Raw genomic sequence first — 19792 nt, 5'->3', positions numbered from 1 at the left:
ACTTGGGCGCACTTGCTGGGTTCAGATCCTAGCATACACATCAGGTGTTTCAAAACTGCTTGCAACTACAGCTTCCCAGGATCCAACGTCCTCTACTGGCCTTTGTGGGTACTGAATGCACAGAGTGCACACACACACACTCACACAAAGAATCACACACACACATACACACTCACACAAAGAATCACACACACACATACACACTCACACAAAGAATCACACACACACATACACACTCACACAAAGAATCACACACACACATACACACTCACACAAAGATCACCCACACACATACACACTCACACAAAAAATCACACACACACATACACACTCACACAAAGAATCACACACACACACGCACACACAGATTAAAAATTATATTTAAAAAGGGGTCTTAAGCTACTTGTGATTTATGAAGACAAGGCTGAATGCCTTTTGGGGACACATTTCTCCTGGAGGTCACCATAGCCATATACACAATTAGTGCTCGGGGCACCAATATGACGTCTGAGTTATGTTTCTGCTTGATGGTTCTTTTCTTCCTCGGTGTTAGTTCTGAGGCAGGATTTCTTGTCATGCTGTGTGGGTGCTTCAGGATAGCTGGCCTAAGAGCGTTTTGGACAATCCCCTTTTTGTCTCCAGTTCTCATCTTGCACCTCTACATCTGGATTTTTCTTCAGTTTCTAGGGACCAAACTCAGGCTGGCCTCCAACTAACTATGTAGCAGAGCATGACCTTGAACTTGACTCTCCTGACCCCTGGCTCCAAGTGTTGGGATTACAGGCATGTGCCATGGCTGACCTGATCTACCAGCACACAATCCTTTGTATGGTAAAGGCTCAAAGTGATGAGTTCCACGCTGTTTAACCCCATCTTTCCCAGATGTATTTGACAATGGGATCTTTAAACTCTGCATATGCGGAACACACCTCAATCTACAGGAGCAAGCAAGTACCAGAAGGCAAATTCGTTTATGCTCTCTGGGATGTGGCTTCTTCCATTTGCTGTGTCCCCCCCCCGTCTCAGTCACACTGAGCTACACGGCCACGCCCTCAGGATCGCGTCTGTTTTTAGACAGTCTTCCTTGCATCCTCTGCCCCATCCAAGCATAACCACAGCATCTCTGATGCTCCCCGTTCTCTCGCAGGCACAATAAATCGCTTCCTCCTGTGTTTCCAGTGTGCTTTAGTCAAACTTCATTCACTGTATTACACGTAATTGCTCTGAGAGCCTTCCCATACCGCTGGCTTCCTCATTAATAAGTTAAATAAATCTCTGGCATGTGCTCACTTTAAAAAAAAAAAAAGCAGTTTATTTCCGACAATGTTCTCTACTGGTCTGTGCACTTCTCATGGTGGCAAGGACAGGATGCTTTCTTTCTCTGTCCTCAGCAGTGACGACTTTGCCTGTCACATAACAGGTGTTTGTTGATTGACTATGCTCTTAACCCCGGGTAGCACCTTCTCTGTAACTTAGGATAAATATGATTTAAGATCATAAGCTCAAAGTCTAAAGCCAAATATGCTCAGATAGGAAGACTTCTGCTTTGAGACAGAAGTTTCTAGTAGCAGACCCATGAGAGCTTTCTCAACATCTGTTAGAGCAGGAAAGTTAGACAAGAAAGCAGGATCATAAAAAGCCCTGGAAAATGCCACGGCTAGAGCCCATCGGACACCGTCCCCGTGCACTGCTCAGGAAGCAGCGTCCTGGCCAAGGGCACTGACTGGGGCTGCCACACTCCTGTCTACTCCAGGACCGGTTTGTTAGAGATGTGTCCAGACACACGAGCAGCAGGTTCTTGTGGACCTTTGGGATGCTCTGCTTCCAGTTACAGAGAAGTATTTGCTCCTGACAATTATAAAACGCCATTTTATTTTTTTCTTTTATTTGGGTTTTTTGAGACAGGGTTTCTCTGTGTAGTCCTGGCTGTCCTGGAACTCACTCTGTAGACCAGTCTGGCCTCAACTCAGAAATCCGCCTGCCTCTGCCTCCCAAGTGCTGGGATTAAAGGTGTGCTCCACCACTGCTCAGCTACAGAACACCATTTTCACAGGAGTGAAGAAACCTACCAACAGAGCTCCACGAAAAGGCGCACCACTGCCGTGCAAATGGACTGTATCTCCCGGATGTGTGCTTGCTGACTTACAGCAGTCACGCCTCAGAGATAAGACAGCAATAAATCCAAGTCACAAGGTTTTTGTAAAAAGGTTATCTGTTTGGATTTTTAATACAAATACAAAATGACTCAAACACCGAAAGAAATATCATACAAGCCAGTTATTCAATTTAAAAATAAAACAGAAAACAAATCCAACTAACAAATTTTAATTGACATTCCCTGTCTCCAGCCTAGATTAAAAAAAAACAGGAAATATCAATCCAATGTTTGTCCTTCTGAAGGAATCTTATTTTTCAAAGAGAAGAAAGCAATCCCTGAAATCTGGCAGGCGGTACCAGAGGCCACAGTTGTTCTGGTGAGTGTGGTACAAGTGGTTGCTGGAATACGGCCATCACCTCCAGCTGCTTGCTAATGATGGTCATCTGAGGCAGGTCAGCCCAGACACCATCGGACTCTGGCCAATTCCGCAGTCTGAGCCTCAGGGCTGGGAGCCGGGAGCCTTCCATTCCCCATCTTCACTGGATCTCACCCATGTACAGCCTCTTGTCACTGGATGCTGAGAGGACTGAGAGAGAAAGATCGAGAGGAGACAATGAAGGCTGGGGGAATCCTCGGGGCTCTAGGGCCCTGTGTCAAGAGACTATGGTGGGGCTGGCGAGATGGCCTTTGGAAGACCTCTGGAAGAGCTGCCAGGGCTTTTAATCACTGAACCGTATCTCCAACCTCCAGGCTCATTCTTTTTTTTTTTTTTTTCTTCAGACGCACCAGAAAAGATCTCATTACAGATGGTTGTGCCACCATGTGGTTGCTGGGAATTGAACTTAAGACCCCTGGGAGAGCAGTCAGTGCTCTTAACCGCTGAGCCATCTCTCCAGCCCCCAGGCTCATTCTTAATAAACTGACTCTCCCTGAGGTCCCCTCCTGTGGTTTAAGTGTTGGGTTCACATCTGAAGAGCCTAGGATTTGGGAGGCTGAGGTAGGAGGATTACTCAAGTGAGGCCAGCATGGACAGATAGTGAGCATCAGCTAAGACTACATAGTGAGACCCCAGCTGCAGAAAAAGACTTTCAGTTTGGCTTAGCAATGGTGGTGCACATCTTTAATCTCAGCACTTGGGAAGCAGAGGCAGGAAGAAAGCCAGGGCTACACCCTGGAAACTGTGTCTGGAAAAATTAAAAAGACTTCTAGTTCTATCTGAGTACTCATGTAAAAAGCAACTGTTAAGTTATTGTAGTACTGGTGTCTCCTTTATGCTGACAATTGCCTTCTTTTTGGTCACCTGTCCCAGCCCCACCCCCACCCCATAAGCCGTCAAAACCCAAGTGTTAACACTGGATCTACATAACTGACTCCGGCCTGCCTCTGTACCCCTAAGGTCTTGGAGAGAGGTCACTTCCCATCTGGAGCAGTTAGGGCAGACGCAGACTTACTGATGGGCTCGTCGGGGTGGAAAGCCACTTCATTGATGGAGCCAGCGTGACCAGGCAGCTTGTACAGGACCCTTCGGCTTGTGGTGTCCCACACGTACACAAACCTGCAAGATGCCACAACAAACACAAAGAGGGTCAGAGCACGTGGGCTGGAAGCAAAATGGAAATGCTTGGTTACTGAACCAGGATGCTCTGAGCTTTAGAAACTAGGACCACACCAACTTCAAACCAAGAAACCTGAGGCTGGGCAGCAGTGATGCACTCCTTTAATCCCAGGATTAGGATCTCTGTGAGTCTGAGGCCAGCCTGGTCTACAGAGTTTGTTCCAGGACAGCCGGGGTACACAGAGAAACCCTGTCTCAAAAAACCAACCAACCAACCAACCAACCAAACCCCAACAAAACTAATACAGCCCATGACTGATTATGCTATTTACAGAATTCTGAAATTACAGAAAGATCATACCTGCAATCCCAACACTGGGAAGAGGGAAGCCAGGAGGACTATGGGTTAGAGGCCAGCCTACGACATACTGTAAGATGTTCTAAACCCCTCTATACTCAGTAAATAAAGAGGGGTTTATTAATTACATCCTATGCTCTCACAAGGTAGGCTCCAGAGTAACTGGGTAGTAGATTTGGATAGTTGGGCATATTGGCACATGCCTATAAACCCAGCACTTGGTAGGAACAGCTGCAGGACAGGGAATTTAAAAGGCACCCTGGGCTACATAGTGAATATGAGGCCACCCTGGGCTACATAAGACCTAATTGGTCGAGCCTGTCTCAAAAAACCAAAAAAGATTATAGCTTTATGAGAAAAATGAGAATATATGCAAAGTGTCTGGCACATAGAATTAATGATTGATATTATGAGTATATGTGCTATACAGCTAGAACCACATGAAGTCACGTGGTTGACCTAAATTCTCTTGGCCTGCCTGGCCGGTGCCTGTTAACAGGGCGGCAGAAGTTAGAGTGCACAAAAGGAAGTGATCTGTAAACAGAAGGGGAAACCCACCAGACCCAGGCACAGCTGGAAAGTGGTTCTCTGATTTGGATACTATCTCTCAAGTTCGCAGAAACCAGCATAAGCCTAGATCTCCAAGGGCTCACTTCAAGGCCTTGCTTGTGCCTCATGGCTGCCAATTACACGCTAAATTGAGAGGGTTTTTTTGTCCTCCCCACACTCGGGCATGTTACCATTTGGTAGAATCCAGGCTACTTATATAACAGAACTGACTGCTGACTTCAGGCTATTAGAGTGGCCTGTGAAATCCAGCCAAGTCCAGCAAGGAGGCAGGCTTTCCTTCTGACCAAGCCATGTGTCCTTTTGTAAGAATTGGTATGGAGGAAGAGAAGCAAGAAGACATTACAAATCAGAAGATGTGAACTGGGCATGCTAGCATATTCCTGCTCTGAGTTCAAGGCCAGCTCGGTGTACACAGTGAGTTTGAAAACAACCAGAAATACATAATGAGACCTTGTCTTGAAACAAACAAAACCAAGAGTTTCTAAGCATGTTCCCAAAGGGAACCCTGAGCTGTGCTGAAAGCTATGAGCTGGGGAAGAGCTCTGCTTACAGGCCTCTACACTGAGCCTCCAGGAGTCATGGACAATCCTCTGTCCTTGGCACTCAGAATCCCTACTGCATCTGATTTCCTCCCAAGGGCACAGCACCACAGACACCAAAGCCAACCTGTATCTGACAGGTGAATTCTGCCCTGTTTCCCGTTCACATAACGCCTTGAGCCACACAGGAAAGTCTAGTAACTTGGCAAAGATGGAAGTTACTGAGCCCACTTCCCTCAGCGATGTTGGCACTTTCCACTGAGCCTGGATCTGGCTCTGAGTCATCTTTAACACTGGCAGCTATGACCAAATGTTGGGTTGATACAAGGGTGGATTTTTTCAAGACAGGGTTTCTCTGTGTAGCCCTGGCTGTCCTGGAACTCACTTTGTAGACCAGGCTGGCCTCGAACTCAGAAATCCGCCTGCCTCTGCCTCCTAAGTGCTGGGATTAAAGGCGTGTGCCACCACGCCTGGCTACAAGGGTGGAATTTGATTGTCACTTCTGACCTAGGAATTCATCCTTGAAATAGCAAGTCGGAATTCAAGCCATCTACTAGCAGTACCCTGGGTTTACAGAGGATGTCAAAAGATCGCCTGACTGTGAGAGGCATTCACAGGGATGTCCTAACATGTCTGTCTAAATGTAAGGAGGTAAAATACTAATAAAAGTTAGAAATATGAAGCAAAGAGCAATGTGTCATGGGAGGAAGGGGGATGGGGGAAGGGAGGAGGGAGCACTGAGAGCACCATGGATAGCTCAGAGAAGTAGCAGAGCGTTTACTGGGAAGACAGTCTAGAGAGCAGAGAGGGAGGCATGAGAGGACAGCCTTTACTGTATGGATGATGCGAAGAAAGCAGAGACACTGGGAAGACCACGAGTCTCCAACAGATATAAACAGAGTCAATTCTCTAGGCCTAAAAACAAACAGAAAACTCTATGTTTGGGTTATAATAACCTTTTATTTTCACATGGTTTCATCTCTGAGAGGCCCTCAGTCACGTGGGCAGCTGTACCCATTGTCTTCACACCCAGGCTTTAGATGTGCGGCCCACACAGCCACCTTGATCCCACCTTACACCCGAGATCCTTACCTGTCTGCTGAGCCAGCTGCTATCTTGCTTCCATCTGGAGACCAGGAACATCTCAGGAGGTTCTGGAACGAACAGAAACCCCATGAACAGTCAATGTGCCAAACTCTTCTTGTTGCACAAGGGTCAACTGACTTCATTTCCTACCAGACTGTCGTCGTCAGCCCTCACACTGCTGCTCAAAACAGCATGCTTTGTAATTTCATTTATTTGTCTTTAAATATTTATCTTATTTCTAAAAAAAAAAAAAAAAAAAAAAAAAAACTTATTTATTTATTGGTTTTTCTAGACAGGGTTTTTCTGTGTAACAACATCCCTGACTGTCCTAGAATTTGCTCCGTAGACCAGGCTGGCCTCAAACTCATAAAGATCTGCCTGCCTCTGCCTCTCGAGTGCTGGGGGAATCAAAGCATGAGCCACTATGGCCTGGTTTTCCTTATTTATTATTAATCTAAGTGTATTACTTTAGGTGATTTGACTGCAAGTATGTTTGGGCACCACATGTGTGACTGAGGAGGTCAGATACAGACGTCACATCCCCTGGGACTGGAGTTACAGACAATTGTGAGCTGCTCTGTGGTTACCAGGAAGCAAACCCTGGTCCTCTACGAGGGCAGCCAGTGCTTTTAACTGCTGAGGCAACTCTCCAGCCTGCTTTGTGATTTTATAACACATAAACACTAGATGTAGAGATGCTTAATCTAGTTATTAAGAACAAATCTGTCGACAAAAATTTGTTCTGCCTTTAAATGAAGGCTCCCTTAGCTCCATTTCCTTGATTCTATTAAAATATTTAAAAAATTTATCTTGTTTTTATTTTTCTTTGCTATTTATCTTGAAGAAAAACAAACAAACAACAACAAAACCCCAGCAAACACAGAAATAAAATTTATTTATAAAGTAAAGCAGTATTGGTAAGCTCCCAAAGGGAAGCCACTGACATCTCTAACAAGCTCTCGACAGAGAAGCTGTCTTCAAAGGAGCTGCCTGGGACACCTGAGGGCTGGGGAAAACGCTCCCGAACCCGAGCCGTGGCGATGTAAGGGGACAGATACAGACCCTGAGCTCTAACAGCTGCTATCTGAGTAACAGTGACGGGGCCTGGATTGAGATTCCCAAGGGATTAAAGGCCAGGAATGAATGCCCTGTCAGGGAGGTACTGAAGTCAGAAGTCTAGGAATGAATGAGAATGGGCCCCAGCGCTGGCTATCTGTGAGATTGTCTTCTCTTAATACACCACACTAATTTTACTTCTGGCAAGAAGAATGGTGAGCCAGGCCTGAGGGCAGCTCCTGTAATCTGAGCACATGGGAAGTTGGTCAGGAGGAAGGGCAGCTTTGGTGAAGAACTAAGTCATTCTTAGTGAGTCAACAACTCTATCCTGAGCACCGCTTTAAATATTTCTTCAAATCAAACGCACAGTAAAACCAACCCCCGTGGCAAGCCCTACTCACCTTTTCAAAGTTGTGGACATTTCCTTGAAATATCTTCACACATCTCTCTTTGGGAGCAAATGGCCGGACATCCCAGACACGAACTACAAAGCAAATCCAAACCAGTCAAGCAGCAAACACAACCAGGGCCAGCAGCTTCCACGTTAATAACAAAACTGTTTCCTGGGGGAGGAGGCCTACCCAACAGGACACAATGCTAACTGCGAAGGCTCCTTCTTTCCTTCTCCCAGTACGCACAATCTACACTAAAGCCCGGGCCACCACGACCGTCCTTCTCATTAAGCTAAGGGCACAAAGGAGAGCTGAAGAAGCAGGAGGGGCAGATGAGAAACAGTTGGGGATTTGCAGCAGAATACAGTTAGATGTCTGTCTGACACAGGCACATACACGTGTGCATACACGCACACACGTGCACAGCATTCAAACACACACCATTTTTGGGCGGTGGGGAGTGAGGCAAGATGTTCAATGTAAATTTGACTTTAAGGTCTGCCTGGATCTTAAAAAACCCAATGTCAAAGAAATAATTCCCAAATGATTTCTCAGATATGACAGATTAGTCATATCCATCAAAGTTTAAATATGGCAACCAATTTTTTTTAGCTAAAAAAAGGTTCTGGGCTGGAGAGATGGCTTAGGGGTTAAAAGCAATGACTGTTCTTCTAGAGGTCCTGAGTTCAATTCCCAGCAACCACATGATGGCTCAAAACTATCTGCAATGGGATCCGATGCCTTGTTCTGGTGTGTCTGAAGACAGCTACAGTATACTCATATACATAAAATAAATAAATCTTGGGGAAAAAAAAAGTTAAAAAACAAAAACAAAAATAAAGGCCTGGGGCTACAGAGCCAGCCTGGTGCTTAAGAAGACTCGTTGGGCGGGACGTGGTTGAGCACGCCTTTAATCCCAGCACTTGGGAGCAGAGGCAAGGCTCAAACTCAAGCAATCACGTTTGATGACCGGTAGCTTAACTAGCTGAGCAGCAGCACCACTTCCCAACACACACCATTAATGTTAAAGGCCCCAGAAGAGCTGTTGTCCAAAGTTACCTGTGTTGTCCATTGCATTGGACAGGAGATAAGAGCCTTCAGAACTCAAGCTCAGGCCAGTTACAGAGTCTGCATGGCCTCTCATGGTGTAGGTTAACTTGTTTTGGCGTAGGTCCCAGACCTGTAAAAAATGCAAAACTTCATTCAGGATTCAAACTGAAAAACAGCAGAGAAAGGCCAGGTATGGTGGCAGACACCTTTGGTGGCTCGGAGGGTCAGGATGTTTGCTGCTCTTGTGTAGGATCTGGGTTTGGTTTCCACCAATGACATAGCGGGTCACTGTCTGTAATTATCATTCCAAGGGGGATCCAGTGGCCTCTTCTGGTACTTGACGCTCGCGCGCGCACACACACGCACACACACAGAGGCAAAACATTCATATACATCATTTAAAATTTAAAAATCTAAGAAATGAGAAAAAACCTACATAAAATCAGATGGCAGGCTTAGTGATTTATGTCTCATTCCAGCACTCAGGAAACAGATGAAGGAGGACTTTGAAGTCAGTTTGAACACCACAGAGTTCCAGACTAACTTGGCCATGAGACCATTTCACCCCCACTCCAAGTCAAGAGCATCCCTTGTGGGGAGAGGCAGAAGGATCAAAAAAAAAAAAAAAGATACTCTGAACTATATAATGCACTTTTGTTTTAAAACAAAATTAAAAAAACCTCATACTAATAAAAGTGCGCAAGGCTGGCACAGTGGCGTATTCAGGAGCATCCCCTGGGAAACAGGCAGAACTGCGGCGAGCTCCAGGCCAACCAGGGACACCCAGGAAAACTGACAATGAGACAAAATGAACACAATGCCCAAAATTATTATATAATGTAAACAAGAAACTGGAAAACACTGTGTAAGATTTTCCATCTTATGTCACATATATGAATATAGAAGCGGTGCATACACATGTGTATATGCACACATACATGTAGAAAAGAAAAGAAAAAGCATATTTATGCAAAGAACCCTTCTGGGCTTCCTCTGCAGACAGACACAGAATATGTTAGGTGCCTGTCCTTTGCTGTTTGTTATAGCTGAGGTTCAAGTCCAGGGTTCTGTGCACCACCAGTGAATCACATCTCAGCCTCAACAGCATCTACATCTTCTGTACATGTCTGTCTGTCTTTTATATGTTTTGTGGTGCTAGAGATTGAACCTAGGGGCTCAGGCAGACTAGGCAAGTGCTCTTCCATTCTAAAGATTATAAATAAGAATGCCTGTAATATGCCTGGGACATGGCAGGCTCTAAATATTATTGAGCATTTCCTAAAAATAACTCTAAAGCCAAAATATAAAAATATTTACATAATAGACGATTAAGCAAATATGTAAAAAATAAACATTAACACTAACAAAAATAGCCTGGATGTCACAAGAAAAAAGATGAGCAATTTTGTGAAGGTCATTGGTATTACAAAAAACTTCATTTAATACTGCCATATAATTTTTCTAAATGAATAAAATAACCGACATCCCCTAAATGAAGGCAGTTACTTTTTTTCAGAAAGGAGTTGGGTAATGCATGTATGATGTAAGAAATCTGAATAGTGGGGCTGGAGGGTGCAGCGGTTAAAAGCAGGCACTGTTCCACAGCACCCCAATGCATTTCCCAGGATATACAATGGGGGGCTAGAAGCCACAAGATAACTTAGCTCCAAGGGATCAGACACCCTCTTCTGCCTCCGGAGGATGTATATACACATGCACGCACACACAAACCCACTGAGAGTGTTTAAATGTATGCCTGTAACACTAGCACTCAGAAGGCGCGGGTAGGAAGATGCAAGTGTCAGAACCTACCTCCCAGACAAACAAAACAAGTTGGGTGTGGTGGTGCACACCTTTAATCTCAGGATCAAGAAGCAGAGGCCAAGAACTATCTAGGAGTTCAAGGCCAGTCAGAGGTACAGATTTACTGTGAACCCCAAGCCAGAAGACTTAGCTTAGAAAGATAAGACTGCATGGCTATGAGAATCAGGATGCTTTCCAGAAACACAGGAAGGATACTCTAGAATACAGAGCTAAATTTAAAGGCAATATTCTTGGACTATATTTGTACATTCCTCATATTTGAGATAAGTTCAAATTTCAAAGCAAAACTGGCATATATCAACATTCAATGGCTAGGACTTACTCTCTGCAAAGAACCTGCCCTACAAGAAGGTGTAACGTGCTGTCTTCCGAGATGATAGGAAACTCCTACACAAGGACCTGACAGACCTCAGACCTATACTAAACAAGGTTCATAGACCAGCAGCAGCAGCAGTTATGTTTGTACTCAGAAGACGTCATTAACACGAGATGGTTCTGCCTGCCTGCCTGTCCTTGTGGTGTAGATAGGAGAATCAAATTCTTGTAGCTTAACTAAAAAGAAGCCAGTCACCGCAAAGGTACACACTCATACACTCCGTATATGGGAAGGAAGTACAGGACAGACACAATGGCTGATAGACGTTAGGATGGGACATGGCACAATGTAAACTTTTTGGGGGTGGAAACTGTCCTACACTCTGGTTATCTGTAGTTTATTTATTTTTATTTTATATCCAATAGTTTTACCTACACGCATGTCTGTGTGAGGGAGTCGGATCCCCTGGAATGGGAGTTATAGACAGTCGAGAGCTACCATGTGGGTGCTGAGAAGTCAACCTGGGTCCTCTGGAAGGACAGCCAGTGCTGGTCACTGAGCCATCTCGGGTTACTTACCAGTTTTTTTGTTTTCTTTTGGAGATAAGGTCTTATTATGTTGTCCAGGCTGCTCTCAAGCTTGTGATCCTCTTGCCCTAGCCTCCCTAGGCTAGCACTATAGACTACAGATGTGAGCCACTATCTACATAAGCATTAACATCTCTTAAACCGTGTGTATAGCACTCTGCCTGCATGTACACCTGCAGGCCAGAAGAGGGCATCAGATCTGGTTATGAGCCACCATGTGGTTGCTGGGAATTGAACTCAGGACCTCTGGAAGAGCAGCCAGTGTTCTTAACCACTGAGCAATCTCTCCAGCCCAAGCACTAACATAAAATAAGTACATACCAAATTAGCATTGCATGTATTTACTCATGTATTTGAAGAGTGTGCCCCACTCATGGAGGCGAGAGGACAGCTTGCAGAAGTCAGCTCTCTCCTTTCACCACACGGCCACTAGGGACTAAACTTATATCCCTTGCCTCTGGGATGGTAACAGGTCAAGTCTTAGCTACTTTCCGGTTGCTTGGTAAAACTAACAGGACAAAAGGCATTTTCAGAAGGGTTAATCTGGCTCCTGATCTGAGGGTACTCGCAGTGAGGGAGTGAGGGACATGAGACAACTGGTTGCAATGTGTCTGCAGTCAGAAAGCAGAGAGCAAGGATGCTGGTGCTCAGCTTGCTAGCCTCTTTACCTGCAGGCCGAGACTCAGGGAATGGTACCCTACATTACAGCGACCAATCCTTCAATCCCTCACAGGCATGCCCAGAAATTAGTCTCCCAGGGGAGTCTAGACCCACCTGTCAAGGACACAATACTAACCATCACAGGCGACCTTTCAAAGAACTGCAGCTATAGATCCACAGTAGCAGAGGTCCCACTATTAGAAACAACCAGGGGACAAGGAACTGAAGAATGAAAGGGAAGGAAGAAATCAAATAGTACCGAAAACTTTTCAAAGTGCTTTTTATAAATTTGGGTATGACTGTGGATCCAAACTCTGGGTTCTGTCTGTCTGTCTACTCTTCACATACTAGAGATAACGTTATCATCACCATCTCTACCACCAACTTCCTTCATGATGTATTGTTGTGAAGGTGTAATCCAGAGTGACAGCAACACGATGATGATCTGATCTTGTGTCTATCTCAACTGCTTGGATTGCTGGCAGGCCTCACCCCCCCAGTTGTATTTGAAGCTGGAGATAAAGTTCAGGGCTTTGTGCATGCCATGGAAGCACTCTACCCTCTGAACTGCAGCTACAGCCATCTATTTCTTTTCTCAGCATTTCATCATGGCTGTCTCTACTAAGAGGAGCAGGGAAGGACATCCTCAACTACATACAAAGCTTGACTCAGACCTGAAGCCTGGGCTACATAAGATGCATGTGTGGGCGCGTGTGTAAAAGCAATGGAGAGAGGGGTTGGGGCAAGATAGTCTCTGAGCTCCTCACAGACTCAAAATAGGCAGATGCAGAGGCAGACAGCAAGTACAGCCCCAGAACTGCCTGTAAACTGGCACTTGCCATGTCTAGGGCTGAACCTCCCAACACCATGGGGAGACACTGAGTCTTTGCCACCTTAGCTGCTCACTCCAGGAAACTGGGGCTTAAAGGAGCTGAAGACCAGGTGGCAATCACAACACTAGAAAATGGTGGGACTGGGTCTAGAATCCAAGACAAGTCCTTGTAAGCCCAAGTGATACTGCACCGCCAAACGCTCATGGCCTTTCTCTGATGTCTTTTGTCTTTTCTTGGACAAGCTTAGGAAACTTCCTTTTCCTCAGTGTCAAAGAGAGCCACATGAAAGGATGAAGGTAGACAGTCACAGACTAATCCCTTTGTCATTAGACCAGAGAGCTCAAAACAATTTTCAATGTCTTTAGCAGGATGAGATGACTCAGCAGGTAAGGCACCTGCTACCACATCTGACAGTTTGAGGTCAATCCCTAGGACCCAGAGGGTAGAAGGGAACTGACTGCAAATTGTTCTCTGCCCTTTGCATACAAAATTAAGTATAATTTAAAATGAATAAACAATGTCTAGTCAGGGAATGAATCTTCTCTTCTCTTCTCAGACAGGGTCTCTCTATGTAACTCTGTCTGGGAACTCAATACATAGATCAGGCTGGCTTTGAACTCCTAGAGATCCATTTACCTCTGCCTCCTGAGTGCTGATGTTAAAGGAATGAGTGTTTACCAGGCCTGGCCTAAAACTTATCTTTTTCACAGTTTCCCTCTACCCAGGATTTCACACTTCATACTAATCACCTGACCCTTGGTAGCATTTTTTTTTTTTAAAGTATAGAATTGAGTTTATTCAGGGCATGAGGAGGGGAGTTGAGAGGGCAGTAGAGACAGAGAAAGGCAGAGAAAGAGAGAGCAGAGGAATAGAGGCCAGACATGAGCATGTGTGTGTGGGTGGGGGTGGGGGGTGGGGGATGGAGAAAGAGGGGGAGCGGGAGCAAGAGGACAGAGCAAGAGAAGTGCATTTATTTATTTATTATATGCAACCTTTACTTAGGATTAGAACAGCATAGAAAGAAAGTGAATTTCACTTTCTTCCTTTTAGTTGGCATTAAGTGCCAACCTCCTGCAATCTCAACATTTAAAAAAGACTAGCTTCTGATATATAGGTGAAAGATAAACAAATATACCTTGATGTCATTATCTATTCCACCAGAGATAATCTGATCGCTCGTGTCATTGAAGGTCACAGCCAACACCTGGTACGTGTTCTGAAATGTCTGGACAGCTGCTTTCTTCCGGATGTCCCAAAGCTGAAGCAGAAAGCAAGCACTGTAAGTAACACTGTTCTCAGGGCAGCCACAGCAGTCACAGCGCATCCTCCACTCAGCCTCAGATGAGCAGGAGACACTAGACTCTTGCTAATGCTCCGCAGTGCAGCTGCTCCTCACCTGAAACCAAAGTCCACCACGCTACCTCCTTCCCACCCAAGCTAGAGTAGCAAATTACTAAACAGCCGAGCTTGCCTCCAAGGCCACATGTCTGATAAACTTTCAAACAAACAGAACATGGGATGGAGATGGCTCAGTGATTAAGAACACTGGCTGCTCTTCCAGAGCACCCACGTATGATTCCCTGCACCCACTTAGCAGCCAATTCCAAAGGATCTGACTCCCTCTTCTGGTTTCCAAAGGCATCAGTCATGCAAGTGGTGCAGACAGACAGACATGCAGACAACAAACCTATACACATAAATATAAATATAAATAAATCTTAAACAAACAACACCAATATGTAAAACGTAAAGACAAACCATATATAAATAAGTGTCAGGAACAAATAAGACCTAGATGATGCCCAAACTGTACCTCCTGGTTGTTCAAGAAAGAGGACCATGTGTGTTCAGCTAAGTTTCTAAACCGTTCTCTGCACTCCATCAGCAACGCCAGATGATGCGGACTTAGCAAGGTTGTAACTACACTGTTTTGATCCCTCAGCATCCCCAGTGCTTTCATTATGAAACAAGAGTAGCCCATGAAGTGAGATCACAGTTTCTCACACAATGGAAGGCTGCTGGAACAAGTCATTTTAGTAATATTTTCAGACTCTCTGTCTTTCTAAGGAGACAGTTTGCTACATAGGGTCCCAAACTCCTGGCCTCAAGGATTCCTATTGTCTCAGCCCCCCAAGTAGCTGGTATCAAAGACACATGCCACAGCTGAGCTCAGACCTCTTGTTAAAGTGTGAATAAACAATGTGTACCTGAAAGGCTGAAGGAAGCCAACTGCTTAAGCTCAAGAGTTTGAGGCTCTCTAGGCCACACAGCAGCCTGTTCAAATACCTGAATTAAAAAGAAAAAACCCAACAAACCAAAGCAAAAAACCATCCCCTTCAAAAACCTCCCAAAGCTTGAAAAAAGAATGCAAGTGCATATGTGCTTGTGTGTGTGTCTGAATGCACATGTGTGTAAGGATGCACGCCCTCTACTGGTCTTCACCTTAATTTTGAGACACATGTACACATATAAGACTCACACAATACAAACAGCAAATCAACAGATGGGACACATTGTTTATTTACACTTTAACAAAAGACTCCGGGGCCAGCTGTGGCACATGTACCATGGTGTTTTAGTACCGGTAAATGCGGATTAAACAAGATATGGACATGGACCAGCAAGACCAGAGAGTAAGTATCCTAGGTCAGAACACCAGGGCCAGAGCGAGACCAACCCCCAAGGGCTGTAAGCTAACTAACGCTGCTTGTCAGCAAGCCTGAGGACCTGCGCCTGATCCCTGCGGCCCACACAGTGGGCTAGAACTGACTCCTCCAAGCTGTTCTCTGGCCTCCACACGCACAGCATGGTGTGCATGCCCTACCTCCCCCAGTACACACACAGGTGAAAAATTTAAAAAGGCTAGATTGAAAAAGTGTTTGCTAGATACACGAGCACCTGGGTTCAGATCGACCCCAAGACCCACGAGTAAGCTGACCGGGCAGTGCCCAGCGCTGGGGAGATGGTGCAGGATCACAAGGCTTGCAGTTGGCTACAGTTGCTCAACGATGAGCTCCCGGTCAGCGAGAGACCGTCTCACAGAGTAGGTGAAAAAGAGGAAAACCCTGAAAGCTGACCTGTGGCTTTCACCTGTGTGAGTGTAGCACAGGCATGCACCCCACACATCCTGAGGCGGTGGAGGCAGGAAGAGAAGTTATTACAGTGCAAGGTGGGGTCTGGGGTCGGGGTGGCCTACCTGAGGCCCTGCCTCAAAACAAAAGAACCGCCGCAGTCAGGGTTTCTGTTGCTGTGATAAAGTTCGAGTCAGTTTACGTTTCCTGGTAGTAGTTCTTCAGTAAGGAAAGCAGGGCAGGATCCCAAGCAGCTCGGGAACATGGAGGCAAGGCCTCGTCATCAATCAAGGAGCTACCCCACAGGCTGCCTGCAGGCACACTTCTCAAGGACATCTGCTCAACCAAGTCCCCCTTTCCAAATGACTCTAGCTGTGTCAAGCTGACAGAAAACTAGGCAGCACAAAAGCCCAACCCACAGCAAAAGAACATGAAGAGCTCAACACGATAGTTTAAAAAAGAAATGCAAATAAAAACAGTTACTCTGGCATGGTAGTACACTGCAGAGGCTGGCAGGACCCTGTGTTGAGGCCAGCCTGGTCTACATAGTGAGTTCCAGGACAGCTGGGGCTACATAGAGAACATGCTTTAAAAAAAAAAAAAAAATCAAAACAAACAAAACCCAAAAGCAACAAATAAAACCTAACAAAAAAGATACTATGATCATGATTTTATTTTTATTTTAGTTTTTTGGGGACAGGGTTTCACTATGTAGCTTTGGCTAACCTGGAACTCATCCCATAACCCAGGCTAGCATGCCCAGCAGGACAGCTACTTTAATAAAAACAGACTGGGCTGGGTAGTGGCGGTGGGTGTCTTTAATCCCAGCACTCCAGGGTTGAGGGGTAGAGGCAGGCGGATCTTAGTTCGAAGCTAGCCCGATCTACTGAGTGAGTTTCCAGGACAGCCAGGGCTACACAGAGAAGCCCTATGTGGGAAAAACAAACACGCACAGGACAGTGCAGCATGTTTACAGCTCAGCACTGCGGAGGCTGAGGGAGGCAGAGCACTTCCAATCTCAAGCCAGTCTGGACCACACAGCAAGTCTGTCTTGAAACCAATCAACTAACCACAGCCAAAAGTGCCAGGCACTGTAGTACGCAGTACAGTCATCTGAACTTGGGGGTCAGCCTGGTCACAAAGTGCAGACTCAGTCTCACCACAGACACCTCTAATCCCAGCACCCAGGAGGCTGGCACAGGAGGAACAATGGTTCTGAGGTGAGGCTTCTGTACATGGTAGGACCCTGCCTCAAAAAACTAAACAAAAAGGCAAGAATCCCTTCTCCTCCTGCTCCATTCCCAAGCAGCATGGTCAGAGAAGTGGAAGACCACACTCAGCTGAGAAAAAGGTCTTTGTATACGTGTTTGTTTGTAGTGCATGAGCACTTATGCACATGCTTGTGGAAGCTGAACACTGACACTCTGTGCCTTTCCACCTTACACACTGAGGTGGGGTCTCTAAGCCTGAAGCTTGTCACTTCAGCTAGTCTGGCAAGCCAGCCTGTCCTATGGATTCCTGTCTCTGCTGTCAGTGCACTGGGATTACAGCAGGCCACCAGGCTCAGCATCTTTCTCACTTCGAGGTGGGTGTCTGAGCTCTGGTCACCATGCTTGCACAAAAAACATGTTTCCTTAGCCTGGAAAAGATGATGAGTCTGTGGTACCATGTAGCTGTCATGTAAATTACATCGGTACACCGCAGTGTGCTTGGGGTAAGTGGACTCCAGAAACGGAGGACTCTTCTGTTGTCTCCTCCAAATCACCATCCTGGGTAAAGCTGGCTCTGTAATGGGGAGATGGAGAGATAGCAGGCAGCTAAGAGGACTGACTGCGCCTTGAGGACATCGAGAAGGTAACCAATGCCAACAGGGGTCACTACTGATTATCCCATGGTATAAAAATGCCCATCGTGGGAACCAGAAGCTCAGCCATAGGAGAACACCCAGTATGAACTCCAGCAGACTGCCTCAACTTCCCCAGTCCATTGCGGCAGGGCCGTCATGTGAGCTTGGATTTGATGATTTCCTTTGTCTCTTTCTCAGGCAGGCCACCTCAGGTCTCTGATGGCTATTATGAACTGATTCGAGGATGTTTGTTACATACTTGTTTGTTCTTTTACGTTTGCTTTTTCTGTATTTAATAAACTCACTCATTAGAATCCAAAGGTTCAGCTATCACAGGTCATTTGTTACAGCCATCATAGAGCACACTGTACAGAAAGACAGCCAAGGCTGGCCTCAAATTTGAGATCTTCCCCGACACTAAGATTGTAGCTTGGTCTCATTTTAGTTGTAGGAAACGCCCGGAGCAGGCAGTTAGATCCAACGGCAGTAGCCGGGAGTTGGATACAGGATGGAAACAGAAGCAACTTCTTAAAGGGGTTTCTTGGGAGATGATGAAATGTTTGGGTATCAGTCACTTTCGTTTTTATTTCCTTTATTTAAATACTAGGTACCTCTGTGCATGCCAGGCACGGTCTCTACACTGAGTCACAGACCGAGTCTTGCTCTTACTGTGTAAGATTTCAGGGTGAATTTAAGTTTATCTTAAAAAAAAAAATCCATAGAAAACAGTACTTCCTAGTTTTCCTACAGACAGTAGCTGTATGTATAATCCTCCAGAAAAGTCCAGACTCCTTGGCTTAGAAGCCAAGGCCTTGAGAATCCAGTTCCCAGAGAGGGGAACCTTTCTTCAATCTTTGTCTCAACAGATAATGTTTACACAGATCAAAATAATCTTTATCCCTTATTCCTCCCTCCCCTTTCTTTGTGGCAGGGATTTCCTCTGGGGCCCAGGCTAGGCTGAAACTCACCATTTTCTTGCCTCAGCCTCCTGTCTCTGGGATTACAGGAGTGTGGCCCCAACGCCCGGCACCAATCTGCCTTTAACCTAAAACGTATGGTAGCAACTTAAAGTTTGATTAAAAAAATCTTGAAATAATCACAAGCTTACTAAAAAGTTGTAAAAACTTTTCCCCTTTTCCCCCTAAAATCATTTAGAGCAAGTTGCTGACCTAATTAATGCCCTATCCTCCTGAACACACCCTAGTGCTTGTCCCAAAGATGTTTCCTCAATGTGCCATCAAAATGAAGAAATTAAGTTGACAAACGCTGTTCAAGCTTAACCGTTAACAAGGCCGCCACCCCACCCCCCTAAAAGTCAGCTTGGAGTTATGTGTTACATTTGCCATGGCTTTTCTCTCTCTCAGATTTTCTTTGACTTTTGTGGCCCCAGCACTTCTGAAGCCCACAGAAATCTCTCCCTTGGCATTTGACTGGTTTGGTGTTGCCTCAGTGAGCCTGAAGACTGTTCTCTTTGGTGGCCATCACAGAAATCTCTATCATGTTAATACAAACGGGCCACAGCTCTGCCTCATTACTAGTAACATTCAGATGCACTCCTGGCCTAGAAATGCTTGTACAAGACAGTCTAGGCCCATCTTGTATTTCCGGCCGCCAGGCGACAGGGCTAGCTTTAACGGCCGAGTCTTCTTTCCAGCTCCTAGGCTCATCTTAAAGCACTTTCCCTGACTAGGTCTAATCTAAGAGCCCAAGTTTTGTTTATTGGCAAATGGTATTTAAAGACCAAGACACAACTTTAAAATAAATAAATACATGAATGAATAAAAAATAAGCAAGCCAGGTGTGTGAAGCTCTCAATCACTTTTTTTTTTTTTTTTTTTTTTTGGTTTTTCGAGACAGGGTTTCTCTGTGTAGCCCTGGCTGTCCTGGAACTCACTCTGTAGACCAGGCTGGCCTCAAACTCAGAAATCTGCCTGCCTCTGCCTCCTAAGTG

At 45.6% G+C, this 19792-nt stretch overlaps 1 protein-coding gene across 1 annotated transcript in view; it reads right to left on the bottom strand.

Moving 5' to 3' along the window:
* Positions 1–2194: 2194 nt before the first annotated feature.
* Snrnp40 (small nuclear ribonucleoprotein 40 (U5)) overlaps positions 2195–19792 on the bottom strand; it is a 29902-nt gene continuing 12304 nt past the window's right edge. Inside the window, exons 5-10 of the mRNA NM_025645.2 lie at positions 14060–14182; positions 8714–8834; positions 7664–7746; positions 6213–6274; positions 3550–3653; positions 2195–2684 (exon numbers count right to left, since the gene is read on the bottom strand). Coding sequence (NP_079921.2) covers positions 2635–2684; positions 3550–3653; positions 6213–6274; positions 7664–7746; positions 8714–8834; positions 14060–14182 — 543 coding nt within the window. The 3' untranslated portion in view covers positions 2195–2634. The remainder of the gene's footprint in view (positions 2685–3549; positions 3654–6212; positions 6275–7663; positions 7747–8713; positions 8835–14059; positions 14183–19792) is intronic.

This window comes from Mus musculus, chromosome 4 (genome assembly GCF_000001635.26).
Source record: "Mus musculus strain C57BL/6J chromosome 4, GRCm38.p6 C57BL/6J".
NCBI lineage: Eukaryota > Metazoa > Chordata > Mammalia > Rodentia > Muridae > Mus > Mus musculus.
The sequence above is the reverse complement of the archived record's forward strand: the minus strand, read 5'-3'. Positions and strand labels throughout refer to the sequence as shown.